Raw genomic sequence first — 20,416 nt, forward strand, 5'->3', positions numbered from 1 at the left:
TAAAATTTAACAACAATGGTATGAGCATGAAGAGAATGTCGAGGCCTGTTGTGTTTACTTTTTATTCTCTTGTATACATAATACTAAGAAGGAATAGAAGGTGGAGGAAAAGAGGAAATGGTGGTCTTTAGATCGCTCTGCCCTTGTTAGGGTAAACGCTGAAAGCATGAACCTGAAAGATTTTTATTGGGAAGAAATATAAAGTATCAACTCCTATAGAAATGATAAAATCATTGATCGTCACTATTATTGTTTAAAAAAATAAAGCCTTCATTGGATTCCTTATAAAAACCAACACTCTTCCTGTTGAAACACCCAGACATCAACATTCTGCACAATGCTGACAGACTACATTTCTTCCCAGTAGCCACAGAAAAAGTGACTGGGGCCAGTTTCCAATTTAAAACAACAAAGGGCTCTTTGCATGGCTGATCTGTAAGGGCACTGGAAAAAAAAAAAAGGCAGTGCCATTTTTCTCGTCACGCTAGATTGCCAGGAACAGGCAGTTTTACTGCAGAAGTTTCAGCACAGAAAACACAGGAATTCAAACCTGCTAAAGCAGTAATCATCTAACGGCAGTAACTGTTAACACTCTGTGATCGCTTGATCTTCTATGTGCAGAGCATTTCAGCTAAAAACCATAAAAACAATATAAACAGTAACAGAGGTGGAATTTGCCTTTTTTCCCCAATATTACCATTTTAAGCTGTAAACTCAGATGTAATGAATCTGGAAGATTCATACAGACCTGAAGGATTTATAGGTAAGATCTTAAACATGAATGTTATAGGCTGTCCTATCAATAAAAACATTCTTAAGGTGCTGACTTCATTCTAGGTCACAAAGACAACACTAAAACAGTATTTTACAGAGCATAACAAAACTCCAGATATGCTCCATACACTACCATACACACACCCTTGCTATAAAAATTAAGAATAGAAATAAGAATCACTTCATCCTGCAATAGGATAGGATCTTTTTATTATTTTATTATTTACAAGAAGTCTGAAATAGAAATGAAACATTGAGCAGTTGTTCAACATTTTTAAACTGTATTTTAGCACTTGCAACTGCAATGCAAGTGACTCCTCTAGCCAGTTCCTAATGCAGCAGGTCGTGACAAGCTGTTAAACACAGAAAGTCTGTTACCCAGTGCTTTACAACCATGGGCTGGCAGGGAGACACATGGGAAAAGCAGCACGCAGCCCTTTTAGTGTGCCACAGACACAGGGCTGCATCACCCAGGCCCTGATATAATTTCATGACCCCTGTGTACAAACGGCTGACATGGCTGAGAGCTACTCTAATATCAAGCTGTTAAATTTGAATCCAGGGCTTGTGTATCGCTGTGATGGGCCAGACTATCTGGAGTCAAGAGACATACTTCTGAGGCTGTTTATTTATAGGCGGGGTCTCTTTTCACAGCTATAATTAGAATAAATATATGAAGTGTGCACGCAAAAAGTGTTAACAGAATAATAAAGGAAAGCCATCTGTGTTCACATTAGTTACTTCATTTCCAAAACAGGATCAGGAGGGGTTGATTTAAGTATTTAACATCCTTCATGAAAATTAATAAAGCTGAACTTTCAACTCCCATCAAATGTTTGTCCACATTGGTATTGTTTAATGTTCTAGATGAGGTAAAATTACTTTCACAGCTATTTAACCAACAGGTACTGGCTTCAAATATCCAGTGCTCATAGGAGCCGATTGTAACTATGCAAATGCTCATATTTCACATCTGTGTAATTAAGGGATATAAATCTATTCCTTGATAAAACTGCACTAGAGCGCCTGAGTATCTATTCTACAATACAGGACCTATGTTTTGAATTGTGACATTTAACTGGAGAAACAGTACTTGCATTCCCACTGGCTAAAGACTTACTCCTTTTAATTTATTGCTTTACTTTAGGAGGAACACTGTAGAAGGGTTTATTACTAATTTAAAGACCCAAAACATCACAATAAAAAATAAGTATTCTAACAAGTGTGTACTAGTTTTACATTTTTTCTTTAAAAAACATTTCAACTATGTTTGCAGCAGCTGTGTATAGCCTAACTGCATCAACATTAAAACTGAGCTACAGCTCCTACTCTATCCTGCTGCTTTTACAAAAGGCAACTTAAGTGTTTTGTCATTTATTAACCAAATTCTTTGCAAACTGCAACACAAGAGGTTAATCACAGACATAAAAAGTGGCTACGGTTTCTGTTCCCGAAGGATACGCCACTGACACACACCTGAAGGTAGCTCACAGACGGTCTGTGTATTGCAGAGTTAGCTGGCAGTCTTTGTTCTTACAATGAAATCAAATGCAGAACCGCAAACAGCAACCGAGGTAAGAGCACAGTACAAAAGTTACCAACTTGTTCTCCTATCACTTCAGCAGGTTTCTGAAATTTTTAGGGGATGTGGTTTTTAAACTGCAGCGACTAAGAATGAAATGTTTCTTTTCCAAGTCAAAATGACACATTAACACTGACATTGTGGCAGAACCAAAAGACGGACTCAATCACCATAAACCTTTATCAACAGTTTCCTCACCATCTTGTAACCATCTGTTGTTCTCGGTTTTCTTCTCATGAGTGATCAGTAAAAATCTGGTGCACATAATCGGTGCACGGCAGGCACTCTACTGTATTTGCTGCATGAATGTTAGATAAAAGAGCAGAGGTGTTTAATACTATTCTGAAACTATAATGTGTATTTATTTTTCGGTTGATGTTATTTTCCCACACCACCTTACACTGGTACCCATTTAGACAGCTGGGCAAACAGTTTTACGGGCAACTGTTTCACATAGCTATCTAAAACACAACTTCCCATTTATGATACCAGACTGTGCTGAAAGATTACATGTAAACTTTGTCTCGTGACAAAGGGAACTGAACCTCGAGACCTTTTTACTCTTCTGTACAGACCAGGAACATGAACAAAGCAGCTTACCTTGTCCCTTTTGCCAGGGCTGCCAGTATCATTGTCAGCCTTTGAGTTTCTGTTTATTTCCTTCAGGGAACCACAGACCCTTCCTTCAGCCCCAGGGGACAAATGAATGTGTACATGAGGGGGTCCCGTCTTCGAATTATGTCTCCTGGGATTGGAAACATGGCATGAAATATGTTGATATGGCACTTCAAGGGAAAGGCTCCTCTGCAGAGCATGATGACGACCTTGGTTTCCTTCCTTTTTGTCTTCTGCCCTAAAGCCAACTTGGTAGTCAGGACTCCTCTGCAAGGGGAGATATGCCGATGTGCTTCGGACGAGTTTAATGTGGCGGCACAGCGGTTCAGTTTCGAGTCCCGGCCCTTGAACAGCTTGCTCAGAAGTGCTGTGCTGCCCCTGTGTCATTGTCCTCACGCTCCCCTGGGCAACTGCCCGTTGCCGAGAGAAATGCAACAAAATGCTCGCGTGTCGTTCTGATCGGTCACAAACAGCTGTACAGTCCTGACCAATGTCAGTTTCCCTGGGTTTATCTGGCACTGGTGTGTTGAGATGCAGTGGCCTTATGTCCCTGAGTTCCACAGTGGGACAGCTGCTTTTAGACAACCGCAAGCCACTGAGCGCTGTTGCGATGGAGCCTTTGGATGCAATCTGATCGTCCTCTTGTGCAGACTCGCCGGCAGTCAGTGAGAACTGGTGGGAGGTTTGGTATGGACCACGCATCGGTGCAGGCCCAGGGCTAACTGGAGAGGCTGGCGGCGTGTTACAGGGGCTCCGTGGGAAAATGACTAAGGAGGAGCAGCGCCTCAGCGGTACCTTGGCCTTTCGTCTCGTGAAAGTTCTTTCAGGCCCTGCTGGGCGTTCAGGGATGTCAGGTTCGAAAAATGTACTGCTACTACTGCAGTACCCCGCATCGCTAGTTGTGCTGCTGCTGCAGGAACCTCCATCAATGCTTGGGCTCGCACATGACGCAGAATCCCCACTGCTTGTGCTGCTTTCATTTGCGCCAGAGCTGAAAGAGGTGCCTTCATTCCTGGTACCAGTCAGACAAGATCCAAACTCACCTTCATTACAGGAAGCATGATCAGCAGCGGGATAGTGAGGAATAGCACCTGTGTCATCACTGACAAGTTTGCTGTTTGAACAAGTTCTTCCCTCACCTGAAGCACGAATAAAACAGCCATCATGAACAGCCGCAGGGCTGATGCAACTTTCCAGCTCTCCGTTCAGTTTGCGAGGCTGCAGGGAAATTTGCAAAGAAGTGCTCTTTTTGCTGTTGTTTACCTTTGGTATAAAGACAGATGAGCAGCGCTGTAAATTTCCAAACTCTGGTGACAAGGGAGGCAAAGCCAGCTGCCCTGGAGTTACCTTCATTTGAATCAAACTCTGCCCTGTGCTCTCTGAAGGGCTCTGGGAGGACACGCTGAAGTTTTTCTCCACGCCATTGCTGCAGGTCTCCGATAAAGGGTCAGTGTTGCTCCTTCTGGTTGCAAAATGCAAGCGAAGCCGCTGTGCCATTTGTCTTACTTTCTAATCCTGTAAGCGAGTGGAAGGCATAGCAAAACCCACTTGAAAAGAAGCAAAGCAACTGCTTCGGATCCTGTTCTGTGATTACAATCATTAGTAGCTGTACATAGCCGAAATAGCTCCAGTGACAACTTACATTCCTCTCGTGGCTGTACTGAAGTTATTAGCCAGGGAGGTCAGATGAACTCTGAAGTGTAAGCACAACCAAACGAATAGCTCCTGAGACTGCACAAATCCTAATGGTCTGTATCTTTAAGGAGCCAAGGTACATTCAGTCACAGAGAACCGCATTGTAGCAACTTTAAAGGCAGAGCTCAGCTGCTGTACTGAACCCAAGCCAAAACCTCGCTTCAATTATACCTTCTCCAATTTGCACGAACGAATCCAGCCCAAAAAAAACAATCTTCTAGCATTTCACATTCAAGCGCCACAGTACTTCTCTCTTCTGCTCCAGGCCAGCCGAGTCTTTAGAACTGCTTTAAGCAGCAATGTGTCTGAAGTTTCTTTGCTGCGCCGTAACACCACTAATATTTTTACCCGTTGGGATAGAATTACAGGAAATCAGGAAGAATGAGGTCCAGCATAATTCAGTATCAAACCAAGGATTGAATTCCCAAATACTATCCATACTAGGAAACCACTGGGATTGTGCAAATATGCAGGAAGCTACTGGTAGTTATTACTAACTGCAAACAAACTACGCTTGTAAAATGATGTCTGTTTTCCTGTGAAGCCCTTTGATGAACAGATAAAGCACTTGAAGTAGCGATGTTTACACTAAGCATTCTCCAATGAGTTACCCCAGCTATGAAACTTGTTTTGCTGAAAATCATCCATTTCACTGCCCTAATAAAGCCCAACATAAAACTAAATAACGTTTTCAGTATGAATATTCAAAACCTTAAAAAATAATTTATTCTTTTTACGGAATATCTTAGGAAAACATTCACCACATCTACTGACATCTGAAACCCTTTCTACTGTCTATCTACTTATGCTACTGTATATCCTTATATTTCTTTTGTCTGAGCTAAATAACTGGGAATCATATTTAAACCCTACAGAGAGGAAGCAACACTTCCTGACACAAATTGACACGGCACTCAACACTGATGTACCCATTAGCACCTCTAAAAGACTCAGCCGATGGAAATATCCCATAACGGAACCCTATTTGATAATCCTTAGCCATTTCACTTAAAGGCAACGTCAAGACTGCTCACCCCCTTATTATGCAGTGAGCCCTGGAAGATTCTCAGTAGGGTGTTCTTAAATATCCGTCATTCCACAACTGGCAAACCACCTGCCCGCTTTAAGTATTAATCAAAGCCAACACCAAATGTTGGAGCTGGGAAACTGAAGAGCTTGCCATGTTCTCACCAGACTTGTCAACCACCACTTGGATTTTCCTCTTGAGAATGGTTCCAAATATCTCACAGCCTATACAACTTTCTTTAAATCTGGGGTGTCCAAACACACTAGTAACATCTGAGGAGACCCAAACTCCATCTATAAATTTTTCCTCCACGTACACTTTCAACATCTGTTCATTATTCAAGGCTGCAGAGCATTTGTGAATTAAATCATGTATATTCCCCTTACAGATTTTTTCCTTGCATATTTGCAAAAAAGTTTCTTGCCATATTAAACAATAGGACTGACAAAGAGGAATAAAAAAGAACAGTATTATTATTAACTCTTAGTGAGAAAGGTTCCTTAGCTAATAAGAAACAGAACGCCATCTTCCTATGTGGGAGTTTATTTAACCTTTATGGTAATTTAGTACAGTGGCCAGTAACATTAAAAAAAACATTTCATGTTCATACTTTACTGCTTTTAATGTGCTGACAACACATTAATTTACACTTTTAATAACACCCCCGAGCATATTCCATTTCCCTTACCTGCATTTTGTAGCAATAAAATGCAATAAAAGGTATACTGGGTCATTCATTGCAAGTTAACACACCAAATAGCTGAGATATTTTTAGGCATAGCCCATGGGTTCACAAGAAAAAAAAAAGATATACTTCTAAACCTTATATTTTTCATTTAGGTTTTGATTAATTCACAACCGATGAGAACTCCATGCTACTATATACAAAGAGACATTTATCCAAAAACTTAGTATTTGAAACTGCTTCTAGATGTTACAAAAACACACCCTTGTTGTAAAATCAAGCCTGAGAAATACACCAAGTCAAAGAAAATGTTATTTTTAGCATACTCAAAATCCTGAAATATTTTTGTAATGAAGGATATGAAAAGCTAAAAACGTTCACAGCATTAGCACACTCCACTACGTAGTTATTGTCTTAGAAATCTGACAGTATTACTAAATGATTTTTCACATTAAAAAAGATGATAAAATAACTACAGTCAATTATCCAGCCAGATTATCTAATTCGTTGCATAGCACTCTAATGTGTGAAAGGTGTCAGTTTTTCTGAAAAGTCCAGCACGTGTAATTATTCTCAAATAATTATTCTCAAACTCCTAACAAAAATAAAATGCAGGAAGAACTACACAATTTTCTATCCGCAGTCACAGCAACAAATACATGAATACAAATATATAAAAAATGAAGAGTTATAATGGGCTTTGTGAATGGAAAACATGACTATGGTTTACAATAAACTTACCAAACGGTTTTCATCAAACACTTCAAAGAGCAAGCGGTGCTTTCGGGGATGAACCTGAAAGAAAGAGATTGGTATTTACATGCTGTACACAAGCAGTGAATAGCAAATGTATGTATTTAATCAGCCATCCATTTTCAAACCAGTTCATCCAATTCAGGGCTGCAGGCCTATCCCAGCAAGGAATGAGCACAAGGCAGGACGCCAGTCCATCACATGGCACACACAGAAACACACACACACTCACACCAGGGCCAATTGTGTCTTTGCACTGTTGGAGGAAACCCGAGCACTTGGAGGAAACTCAAGTGAACGCAGGGAGAACACACAAATTCGAGGCAGACAGCACCCCAGGTCCAGAACTGAACCCAGGGCCCAGCAGTGCGAGGTAGGAATGCTAACCACAATGCCTTTGTGCCACCTGTACTGAATCATATCTTTGTTTTTCACATAAAGTAGAATTTAATACATTTCAAACAAATATCAGGTAGACAATAACACAATAAAGAAACAGTATGAAGTGAGACATACTCTATGTTCATTTGCTACCGTTTTTGTTTTATACACACAGAGAGTAACATGAACTCTTTTTCTCATCCACTTCACATTTTCCTTTCTCTCTAAGAAATTCTATTATCAGAATTCCTGTTTTGTAGTGGACACTATGCAAAATTTAAAAAAAAAACATTAGCCTTTCATGTTATTTTGTCTAGACTTTGTCTAGACGCATGTGAAAATAAATATTACACTGGCAGAAAGAAAGACAGCACTGTAATGAAATATTAGGCCTACACCCCTTTGGTGGACATTTTTAACATTTATCTGACAACAAACAAAACAAAAGAAACCGTTCAAGTTAATTTCCAAACCAGTGCATTTATCTGTAAGCACTGGAAAGGCAGGAGACCATTTCAATCCATTCAGTACCCAAAACAAGACAAATGCATCCCAAAAGTCCACAAATTCAAACAGTGTTCTGCCTAAAGAAAGGCTGAAGCCTCTGAGGTGGCTATTGTGGAATTATATCATTATTTGGGATGTGGGGGGAGGAAAGACCCTGAAGTTGGCTTTACACTGATTAAAGAGTAAATAAGGAGTTTACAAGCAGCTCAACATGTTGATGTTCATTAAGCATGTTCAGGGTTACTTTCTCTGTCCACCATGAGGTATGGCTCCTCTTTCTCTTACTTTCGCACAGACCTCCAATCCAGAAAAAAGTCTGGCCACTAAATTTTGGTCATTTCTCAACTTGGTGATTCGGTTTTCTCACTGCTAACAGCTACTGTGCACTGAGGAAATGGAAGTCATGTCATGGCATTTGCCGAACCACTTTATACCTTACGGTGTTGCAGGAAGCCGGAGCCTGCCTGGCAAGCAACGAGCGCAAGGCAGGGTACACCCTGGACGGGACGCCAGTCCATCGCAGGGCAGGGGCAACCCAATCATACATGGGGACAATTTGGGGGGAAATTTGGCCTGAACACTAGGATAACTCCCTACTCTTATCGGGAAATGCCCAGGGATCTTTAATGACCACAGAGTCAGGACCTCGGTTTAACATCTCATCCGAAAGACAGCACCCACTACAGTATAGTGTCCCCACTACTATACCGGGGCATTAGGACTCACACAGACCACAGGAAGGGTGCCTTCCCTCCTGGGAAGACCAGACTGACCAGGCTCAACCCTGCTTAGCTTCAGTGGGTAGCCAGTTGAGAGCTGCAGGGTAATATGGTTGCTGGCCAAGAAATGGAAGTATTCTGAATAATTTAATTTACTTGGCTGACACTTTTATTCAAAGCCGTGTACATTTGTACAGGGTTGGAATTTTACTGAAGCTAGGACCCCGCTCAAGGGTACAACAGCAGTGCCCCAGCTAGGATTTGGACCCACAACCTTCCAGTTAGGAATCAAGAGTCCTACTCACTCCTCTTCACTGACACTACAAGACACAGAGTAGCTCTCAGGCAGCTAAATCTATAATTACCACACTGGCATTATTTCATGTCTTTAAAACTGTACGATTTAATGCGTAACCCTAAACCTTTGACCAGATGCAAATCTGAACTCTAACAAGCACACCAAAATAGCTGACTGCTTAATGGGGACATAAAAATGTTGAATTTCACACCTGTTAATCTCTTACAGTTATACTACCATTATTAAAAATTTAAAGGGAACACACTCTGGAATCAGATCCTTTTATCAGCAGCTTGCTGTGCATTTTAGTGTTTCCCATACCCAAAAGGAAGGGAAAAAATAAACAGATGTTTATCTTGTTGTAAAGCTAAAAATAAATAACTCTAAGAAAATAAAAGGGGTTACGGAATAGACAACACCATTTTGAAGCTATAACCGATTCGATGATCTCATTCAGCATTTCTTGAAAGAAGCCAGAGTACCGACTTCAACCAGCCATGCATGGCTGGATAGTATGTTCCAGACCCCAACAACCCTTTGTATAAAGGCCTCCTGTTCTCAGTTTTATATACAGTTTACACTTGTGCCCTCTGGTTTGTGTTTAGCTTCCAGCTCTGAGGAAGGCCCTAACACAGTTTTCATTTTTTTATGAAAACTGTGTTAGGGCCTTCAAGAATTTTGAATGCTAGAATTTTCAGTGTTACTTCTTCGCCTTTTTTTCTCTGTCCATGCAGAACATTTCTTTATTGATTCAAGAGTAACCAAAACTGTACACAATAATACAAATGCAGTCTTATTAGTGTACTGTACAATTTTAACTTCAGATTTAAGTATATATTCTTGTGACATGATTTTTTTCTAGATCTAGAAAAGTCTTAAAGTTTTGAATGATCTATCAACATGAACACTTAAGTCTTTTTCATAACTTTAACACATCCAATCTTACATTTGTACTGTCTCTTTCTACCTGCAAAAATAATCCAAATGTCTAAATTAAATGTAGTGTGACAAGTGAATGCCCTAATATCTTTAATTTCATTGATGTCTTCTTAGAATTTCCTTTGCAAGTTCTTCAGTGTATGCTAATCATATTATACATATTCTGTCTTTTGTAAAATTGAATTTCAACAGTATCTCATCAGAATCTAGATCTTAGAAACTGTACATACCAGAATGAGAATGAGAGGAACCGCAGGTTCAGACATTTGGTGTCTGTGTTTGGCCGAGAAGCCAATGGTGTGAGGCTACCATCTGTGGGATTATGACTGAACGCCTCTACACCAGAATCCCCCTTAAACGGTGTTAATGAGCAGGAGTCCTAATACAGATCACTGCAGGCAAAGACACTCCAAGAGCTCATCTCACCAGCTTAATCCTATTTGCCCGAACACAGATTAATACTCTTCAAACAACCATGTGGTGCCTAGACACCACATCCTTTCACATGGCAATCATTATAAAACTATCTGGCTAACGTGCAGCCTAATTTCAGCATGTCCAGAGAACACTGTAAATACATCCAACAACACATGAAACTCTACGCCAGTCCCTAAAATATTTTAGCTTGTGAAGTCCAACTAGCCTCAGATCCAACCTACATATCCTTCAGCAAGTCCTGGGTGAATTTCTTTTGAATGGAGTCCAAATCATGCCTCAGGAAACATCCTACCTCCACTCCATATACATTACTGTGTATGTGTAAAGTAGAACTGAGAACATGACATATATATTTTTCACTTCGTAATGAGCCCAGCAAGACTCTTACTGACACCAACAATACTTTTTTTCATTTTATTATCGCATTTATTAATCAGAAAGCAGTGAAAACAAGCAAGGAAATGATCTCTTCCACATGTTAATACTCAGGGAGTTGCCCTTGTTTGCAAAGACGACTGCGATAACTTTCAATGTCGAAAGCAGCAGCAATCACAGGACCGTAATCCCCCAACTCATTTCAAAAACTCTTATCAAATCTCCTTTTTTAAAAAGCTGAAAAATACAATTCCACAAATGTTTTAAAATATAGAAAGCCCATAAAAGCAGAGGGAAGATGGTGAGAGATTTAAACCACACAAGCTATAATATTACATTTCCAAAAGCTTTTTAACGGAAATGGGCTTCATTTTTCACATTAGTGGAAAAAAGACTGCGCCACAGCGGTGGTGCCCAGCCCTAGTCCTGGTGGAACACTGCGTCTTCTAGTTTTTGCTCCAGCTGGGTTCTTAATCACAGGCTCATTGATTTCAGTTTTCCCTTTGCTCTCAGCTCTTAATAGGTCAAATGAGATTTGTAATTGGCATTAACCCTGTACCAGCTGCTGAGTTTCAGAACTGCTCGAAATGGAACCAATTGGACCTCTGGAAATATACTCATCGCAGTAGTGTCACTCCCACCTGTGTCTGTTCATAAACTGATCAACGTCTCTTCTGTTTAATCAGAAATAATATCAAGCAAGCTGAGAGTACTGTATGTGAAGTTCTGTGCGCTGATGTTGCTGGGAAAAGCAGCAGCCATGTAGCAGGGTGTGTTTTGAGTCTCTGAATCGACCGAAGAAACATCGTTAAATCTCAACAATTAAACAAATCAATTAAAACTGGTGATTTAGAGCTCAGCTGAATGAAAAACGGCAGAAAGTGTTCTTCCAGGAAAAGGGCTGAGAGCCACTGAGCTACACTACATTAACCCATGAGTCTCAGACTAAGGGTTTTTGTTCTAAAGTGACTAGTTAATTGAACAATTAGCCAAATTATTTTCAAAACTAAATCATATATAGGATTTTTAAGGTCATTTAGGGCCGGTTACACAAGACATTAAGTTCAATAAAAGTACACTTACAAACCGCACCAGATCCTGGATAGAGTTATTACAGTAATGAAGCCAATTAAGTAATTAGACCAAATATATAACTGAGAACAGGAGCAAAACAAAAAACAGAAGACACCACACCCTCCAAGCATCAAGTGTGAGACCCTAGTCTAACCCTTTCCACAGGAAGGGGTGTTCTTCTTCAAATAAGCATGCTTGTAAGCAGACGATTGCAGAATGCTGGGAACTTACAGGGGATACATGCTACAGGGGATTCAACTGACAGCATAAATTCTTGACATCTTCACAAGCTAGCTTTAAAATTGCAAGACTATTCAGCAAATGTGGTTTTCTGTTCCTCTTTTTGTTTTCGATGGTTGCAAAAGAAATACATTTCAACAACCACAACTACAACAAAAAGACTAAGGTTGTGACTAAGACTAAGGTCCTCCATATGTTTCAGTCAGGTGAAGAACGCTGTGACAGGACTCTTTCATGTTTCGATTAACAGAAACGGTTTTCATTAATTCTGAAAGTTATTAGATATCAAATCTATATCTGTAACAAGTGTACTCCACTTGCATTAGAATTCCAATGGGATTGCTGTAAATATAACTTCATTTTAATTCCCTGATTCTGTCCTAAACCAATTTGTTTTTACATAAATTTAATCGTTACGCAAACTTATACAATGTTTTGTATTTACTTGAGAAATGACTGAGGTTATGGATGTGGAATGTATACATCTTCCCCCGATAACGTGGAAGATGAGGCATGCTCATTTTTAAAGTAGAAACAAGATATCTACAACGTCAGTACGAATTATTTAAAACATTTACAGACTTCATTTTGAAAATCCTGCTGTATCCATCTGCGACTAACTGCAAGCCAAAGGAATGCACATTTTGCTCCACATTGCTTGGCCTACAAACCCTGCTTTCAGCCTGGCTTGTGTAATGGAGTCCATCTTTAGAATGTAATCATATAATGTTTTACACAGCAGGTGCTTTCAGACAGTTTTATTAAATCTCTAGCTGGCAGGAAAAGATCTGTAAATGTTTTTTAATGTACATCATCACCTGCAGTCTTATGTGACAAAAACAAGGCTCAGACCCCGGAATAAGACTGGTCCAGTCAGTGACAAACAAAGCAACACAACACTTTGATTGCAGTGTCACTAATAAATAAGCAAGACAATTTCACACAAAAAGAATACATTTTACATGGCGTAGAGTAATATTTTATGAAAAGGACAAACACCAATGAAAATATATTAAATTGCTGGCAGTATTACACTACTTGCAACAAAGACAGTACCAAGGAGAATACAAAAAGGGGATTGCACTTTGCAACGTTCCATACTTTCTACCAGGGTTTTGGGAGTCTGGAAGTAGCTACACAACTGTGTCACTAGGGCCGATACACTGGTATCTTTCAAGAAAAGATAGGATGAGAGCCTTGCATAAGCTAACTACCAGACTGGTTCCAAATGAGATAAGACCATTTGGCTCCTCAAACCTTTCTTATGTTTTAATCCACTGTAAAGGAAATCAAAGAAAAATAATTTCCTTAATTTTTTCAGAATGAAATGTGTAAAGATTTCTTTTTCCAAGATCATTTTTTCTCATCTTGCTGCAGTGGACTTCAGAATCAGCAGTGAAACATGAACCAGAGGATGCAAATGGAAACTATGTGGAAGGGTATTTAAAACTGAGAACAGAAGACACCTTTTTATACAAAGGGCTGTGGGGATCTGAAATATGCTACCCAGACATATTATTGATAGCACTGAAATGGCTGGATGATTAGATATTAGCAACCATACAGGCTAGACAGGTCAAAGGAGTTCCTCAAGAGTGTAACCTCTTATTAAACAGACTTCCTACCCAGACATCTCAGATTGAGCATTCTATGCTTTAAAAGTGAAAATAGAATACTTTCACATGCCCAAGCTAAACAGCTCACAGAACTGTAAACAACTGACAACAAAGTAGGCCTGTGACATTGAACACTGTGCCAAAGACAGAAAGAGGCCATCCTTAGACAACTGCACATCGCAAAAACTCAGAAATAAAAGCATGATTTCAGTGCAGCTCCTCTGAGACATCACTGCTATGTTCACACTTTGAAGCCTGTCTGATTACTTACCCTGAAGAAGAATTCTTCGTTCCACTTTGGATGTAAAGTCTAAAAGCAAGAGAAATAGTGTTTTTATTCCTTAGCAGTGTTTCAAGATGTCTTTTGAACAACTATTCCAACCTCATTGTGGCAGGCCAGTCTTCCTGGAGGGGACTGCAATGACAGCTGGCCTGCCACCACAGACCCTAAAAGGCTTTCTTATTCCCTGTAAGTAGGCTCGCCAGGTGGTGATTAATTAATATGATTGGTCAAGGGCTTAGAAGGCACAGTCTTACATGGGTGTATATAAGGGCTTCATGGTTTTAGTCTGGGTTGGAATTCATTAGCAATCTGGGTAGGCAGCTTTAAAATCCGCTAGTCAAAAAAGAACTGTATATTTGTTTTAAAATAAAGCCTGCTGCATAGTACAATATTGCCATTGTGAGCTTCATTTGTTCAGATTCCTGGAGCCACTTTAGTTACAGGTCTGGTCTGTCACACTCATGCTCAGTGTATATTATTATATATACACCTCTTTACATTATATCGGTCTTGTTTTAGTTTCATGTTGGGACTTTAAAAATGACCTGTAATCAATTGATCAACAACGTCCAGTGGAAAAAAAATGTATGTAGAAAAAGTATATAGAAAGCAGAAATATCTTTCTGAATAAAGATAATTTTCCCAGTAAAGTCTGAAAAAGAGTATTCTTTTGAGTTGTTTCATCATAACAAATGAGCCCTTTTATGCTGGCAAGTGATAAAACCAGCTGCATATTATGCAGGTCTTATCAATGGTGCACGCCTTTCCAGAGTTTACACAGTTTACATAGACAGAGTATCTATGGAAAAAATATGCCACAGAGAAAGTAAACCATTTCACTCTCAGTCTCCCCTTCAACAGAAAAGAAGAGGTGTTTTTGTTCTGAAAGGCCATGGTTCTCTAACAGGATTTATTTGTACAGATTCTGTGGCATGCAGGGAGTATTTACTTACCTTTTTAATGGTTTTTGTCTGGACACTGGTGAGTTCACCATTGACTGGATCATACAAGGACACTCTTGTATAAGGGTCACTGTGAAAATAACAAAAAAGTAATAAACACTGCAATCCCAATTTTCAATGTATTTTATGTGCACCTGACTTTCTACTGTAAAATATTTTTGTGATACAGCTCTACTGTGTCACAAAAATCTACTGATTTCACCTGATCTCTAATATTTTAAAGAGACTGTAACGAAAAAACCCCTTGGGCCTTTTCATGTGGGAAGGTGTGGGAGCTCAGGAGACATTAAAATAGGAACCAGAAAACAGGGGTTGCTCTATTCTTTATGATAACATGTGAATGAAACACTTGCAAAGCAGATGAACTTGCACGTGTCTGCAATATCTCTGTCCCTGAACTTGTATGTATATCAAACCAATCCCATGATTCATTTAGTACAACAAAAACAATATTTCAGTGCTGCACTGGTATAAAACAGAGCCGATTTCCAAAACATCAGGGGCACTTACAATAAAAACTGTGCTGCGACTAGAATGTAAAAAATAATGACGAGTGGCTTTTTGCCTCCATTACAAATCATATTTACTTGTTCAAAAAAGGCAGAAGCTGCATCTGAATCTTTTTAACTAACCTATGAAGCAGAAATACTAACCTATGAAGCAGATGCTTCACATTGACAATCACTGAAAACAACGCCATCTAAAGGCAGAAGAGGGTAACAGCCACACAGACACTCCACATGTTTGCAAGAACTCTAGGATCCCTAGGGAGTCCTCAAATTGTACAGGAGGTCCCCCCAAACAAAGTGGAGCCCTATTGTAAGTCTAGAAAATGAGTGGGTCTGCTATTATATGTGCTTTCCAGCAATTGTTAAATTGTAACTTTGTAACAATTAGACTGTTAAGAGTCTGATTTCATTTAAACAGGGAGACATGAATTGGCAGGGGTTTCTTGTAAACTAATTTACTTCCTAGCAAGTAAGTGAACGTTTTACACCATCATGTGTGGTGGCATATTTGAGATGTTTCAGATTTTTTAGTAGACCTGACAGTTCAAAGTGACTCTTGAAGGAAACATAGCACATCTAGAGTGTTTGAAGGGGAGAGAGGTAAAAAAAAACTCCAAAATGGCAAAAAACAGAAAAGATAAATGCAAAACCTCACACAAATATCTACACAAACCTTAAATGTATCATGCCTAAACTCAGAGAAAACATTTAAGCTTTGGGAAAGACACAATGGAAAATATTTGACTTTGTCTCTATTCAGTGGCTGACAAGTCTATGATCAGTTCTGTTCATTTCAAAGTACACTTTGCTGATTTAAGATTATTCTCCTTTAGCGATAATGTCAAAAAAATCTGAAAACAAATACACTCTGACCAGGTACAGAAGTCTAATTAAAATGGCCAAGGCCATGACCATTCATAATCGCTTGTACTTCTTCAAACCCAGTGATGAAAATACAGTACATCAAAGATCAATATAATAACCCGGGTAACATCTACCCATTTTCTAGTTGCTTCATCCAATTCAGGGTTGTGTGAGAGCTGGAGCCTATCCTGGCAAGCAATGGGTGCAAGGTGGGGTACACCCTGGACAGGACAAAAGTCCATTGCAGGGCACCCACAGACAGACACTGACACGCATACACTCACACCAGGGCCAGCTTTCCAAGAAGCCAATTAACCTACAGTATGTTTTTGGACTGTGGGAGGAAACCTATGCAAACACAGGGAGAACATACAATTCCACAGAGATAGCACCCCAGATTTAGAACTGAACCCAGGGCCCCAGTGTTGCAAGGCAACAATGCCCACCTGTGTAACAAAGTACAAAAAAAAAATTCCGACCCTAGAAATACAAAAATACTTTCACTGGAAACAATAGGTACATGTCAGAAATTCACCAGAAAAACACTAACTGTAAAATGAACAATATCTACTGGTTTCCACATCAGTGAAAAGCACAAAGCTTGTGGTCTACCTTGTTCTTTAATTGCCCAGAATCAGATACTAAATAAGCCAACATCTACAGTAGGAATACAATTGAACATATCTGATAACATTTAACAAAATTAAAATCTTGCAAAAAAGGTCTGAAGTTAACCCTTAAAAGAAATGAACAAAGCATGATTTCACTTCGGTAAGACTGGCAAGTGAGTCTTACCATGGAATAAACCCTCATTTCCCAAATTTGTCAAATCTGTCTTATTTCAGTGTAGCTATCTGAAAAATCAATGTCATCTACTTGGCACAGTTGAATTTCAAGTGCTGCAGCATTGCATTACACCCTGAAAGTCAAGAGCTTGCCAGAAAACAAGCTATTCAATAAAGCAGAATTTAACACTAGCTGTGCATGTATACAAGTATGCACTAGCAGCATCCTAGGATAAAAACATTTTTACACACGGAACCCAGACTTAAATCTCTAAGAATTTTAGTGGGCAATTAATGAACTGATAATGAATCAAGAATGCTCATTTCCAATGTTTTTCATATGTTACTTGTTTTCTAAAGCATCTGCCACAGCACCAAAACCACAGCTGGCCTGCGCAACAATGGCTTTGCAAACGTAAGATCACTGGGAGAGAGCATGGCTAAACAGCTCTACAGAACAAAACCACAGCTGAAACCTATTTTGCACAAACATAGAAAGGAAAACCAAAAGAAAATTTAAACGGTATATAAGTAAGGATGACAACCTAACTGGATGGTTTAAGTTCAACTTCACCATTAATATCTCAATAGCGAATTAAAGGAAATGCTGCACTATTCAGATCACCAACACTGTATTGGGTTCTATTCTATTGAACACCACTGGCTTCAACAGGAGAGAATCTCTCCACTGGCAAGTTGTATAAAATCCTGGCTCCTGACAACAAACCATGCTGTGTAAACAGTTATTCACTTAGCTGACACTTTTATGCAAACAGACCTACATGTTTCCTTGTATATGACTGGGCTTTTTTTTCTGATGCAGTGCCCTATACAACAGCAATGCTCGCCAGGGGTTTGAAACCACAACCTCATAGTTATGGGTCTAGATCCCCTAATTACCTTTCCATATTGCTCCCTCTTACTGCACTGTAATACTGTAGGTCTGGGACTATACAAAAATTACAACTCTGAACAATTAGCTTATAAATCACCTATGAATACACTCAGGTCAATGAAATAGTCACCCCAAACTTGTTCATTCAGGGGGGAAACTTGCAATAAATGTTTTGGTGTGTTTACCAATATACAACAGTAACAACTGTCTCTAGAACACAACATATGTGAAGCATACAGCAGGAATACACTAACTTCTTCTGTCTATATTGGAAAATCATGAAGATGCCACTTCTTCATTAGTCAATGAACAACAGTTAATAAGCTGTTCTTCTATAAAAAATGACAATCTTCTGAGCTGTGTAATAAATGTATTAATTTACACTTACAAATCAATTTGGAATAACCTTTTAATGCACCCACTACAAATTTTCAGGATACTCATTTCTACTACCTGCAACTTTTTAATGAATAAGAAAACAAACTTACCTGGCTCCCAAAATGTCTTTCTTTGCAAGGCCAATTCCAGCAATAACTTTAACACGAAGGATCCTGGAGTCCTCCTGCAATGACAGTACAGCATATTGACATTCAATTAAAAGATATGCTTTGTTTTTCAAGGCAATGTACTGTAGATACATATGCAAATAAAACTGCATAAATCCTTTATTCAGTGTTAGGAACTGCTGCCTTTTCCAAAGCATTGCCCTGATGATGCAGTAATGCAATTCACATCTCTTAACGTGCAGTTTAATTTAAGACAATATGGAAAGCTACAAATATATAGGACCTCCGCAGGAATATATACAATTTCTACAGCTGACATGGACCACACTCCTGTGCAAAAGCCAAAGTCATAATAAACTTTATTTATAGAGTGCCTTTAATAGTATCTTCTCAAAGTGCCTAACAGGAACAGTAAAAAAAAACACAGTTAAAGCAACAGAAAACAGTATCATAGACAGGAGATAAAATTAACACAAACACAGAATCAGATGAACGAAGATTGCAAGGTGGGGAGTAAGACAATAAGTCAGACATGTACTGAGGTGCCAAGCCATGTAGAGTCTTATAGGTGAGCATGAGGATTTTTAAGTCGACACAAAACCTGATAGGAAGCCTGTGCAAGGACTCCAGTACAGGAGTATTGTCACTTGCACACGACCTAGTCAGGACTGTGGCTGTCGAATTGTGGATATGCTGAAGTTTGCTTAGTTTGGATTTAGATACCTCAGAGAGTAGAGCACTGCAGTAATAGATTCTAGAAAAGACAAAAGATGTTGAACAGCTTTTCTGCAACAGACAGAAACAACATAAGATGTAGTTTGGCAGTATTTCTGAGATGGAAGAATGATGATCTTACACAATTTAAAGATATTAGTACATACAGGCACAAAAACATTTCACAACTTATTCAATATAGGGCTGAACAAAATCTGAAACTCAACTACCCAGAATTATATAGGCTAAACAGAAACATTTTTCCTAACGATGTGTGGCCTACTGTACAGTACTTTACAAAACGCACTTGGTATTTTAGAAACACATCCCTTCACAACACTGCACCCTGACTAATCAACAAACTGCCAGGCAGTTTGTAAGAGAAAGTGAAATTAAACTACTTAAAAAGGAGGCCCTCATTATATCTAAAGACGCCTTTAAGGTTTTGACAGTCAAGAATGCGGATGTTACAGTACGGGCCCTGCAGTATCACGTTGTCAACGCTGAGAGACAGAGAGAGATACTGCCAAGAGCTGCATTTCCTCTGACATGTTCAGGATAAAAGACGCAGGAAGCTATTCTGTCCTGGACGTCAGCAGCTCGGACAAGTGGTTGCTGTTTCGGGGCTCTGCTCCACAGAGAAGGCCTGCAAAGTCCAGGACAGCCTCTCCCACACAACACACACTGAGGACTCCCGGACCCTCGGCTGGCTTCCGCAAACACGTCTGTTCACGCATGTCTGCAAAAAGACTCCCAGCTAGAGGATCGGTTCCACTGTATCGATCTCAATTAGTGTCCGAAAAGCGGACTAATCTATCCACCTAATGGCTATGAACAACACTCAACAGACTAGCTAGCCAACTGAGTCGAGGTGAGAATTCGCCACTTTCCGAGTTCTCAACAAATCACGTTCTGTTTTAAAAATTTAAACCCACTTAAAGAATACTTCTAACAACCATCGCCAACGAACTTGAGTAGGTCTATGGATGTTTAAATGCTCAGAAGAATTTCCTTCTTTCCCTTGACAGCCAATCACAGCTGTGGAAAACGTGTTCAACATAACCTACCTTCGGTTTTATTTTACAAAAATGATACTCCAGAAAACGCCACGGCCTCTACGTAATTAATCTAACATAATTATTTTTTTTAAAAAATGATAATAATACAAGAACAACGTTTT

At 39.4% G+C, this 20,416-nt stretch overlaps 1 protein-coding gene across 6 annotated transcripts in view; it reads right to left on the reverse strand.

Moving 5' to 3' along the window:
* Positions 1–20,416, reverse strand: part of nedd4a (NEDD4 E3 ubiquitin protein ligase a) — a 48,473-nt gene that overhangs the window by 26,496 nt on the left and 1,561 nt on the right. For 4 of the 6 annotated variants that reach the window (XM_088640939.1, XM_088640937.1, XM_088640938.1 and 1 more), the window contains 4 exons: positions 18,505–18,578; positions 14,955–15,033; positions 13,990–14,028; positions 7,120–7,173 (listed from right to left, as the gene is read on the reverse strand). In XM_088640939.1, the coding sequence (XP_088497065.1) occupies positions 7,120–7,173; positions 13,990–14,028; positions 14,955–15,033; positions 18,505–18,578 (246 nt within the window). Of the gene's footprint in view, positions 1–2,956; positions 5,105–7,119; positions 7,174–13,989; positions 14,029–14,954; positions 15,034–18,504; positions 18,579–20,416 lie in introns of those variants that run through there. The other 2 variants (XM_088640935.1, XM_088640936.1) reach the window with 2 other exon arrangements.

The sequence above is a fragment of the Lepisosteus platostomus genome, chromosome 7 (genome assembly GCF_059453375.1).
Source record: "Lepisosteus platostomus isolate fLepPlt1 chromosome 7, fLepPlt1.hap1, whole genome shotgun sequence".
In the NCBI taxonomy this organism is placed as follows: Eukaryota; Metazoa; Chordata; class Actinopteri; order Semionotiformes; family Lepisosteidae; genus Lepisosteus; species Lepisosteus platostomus.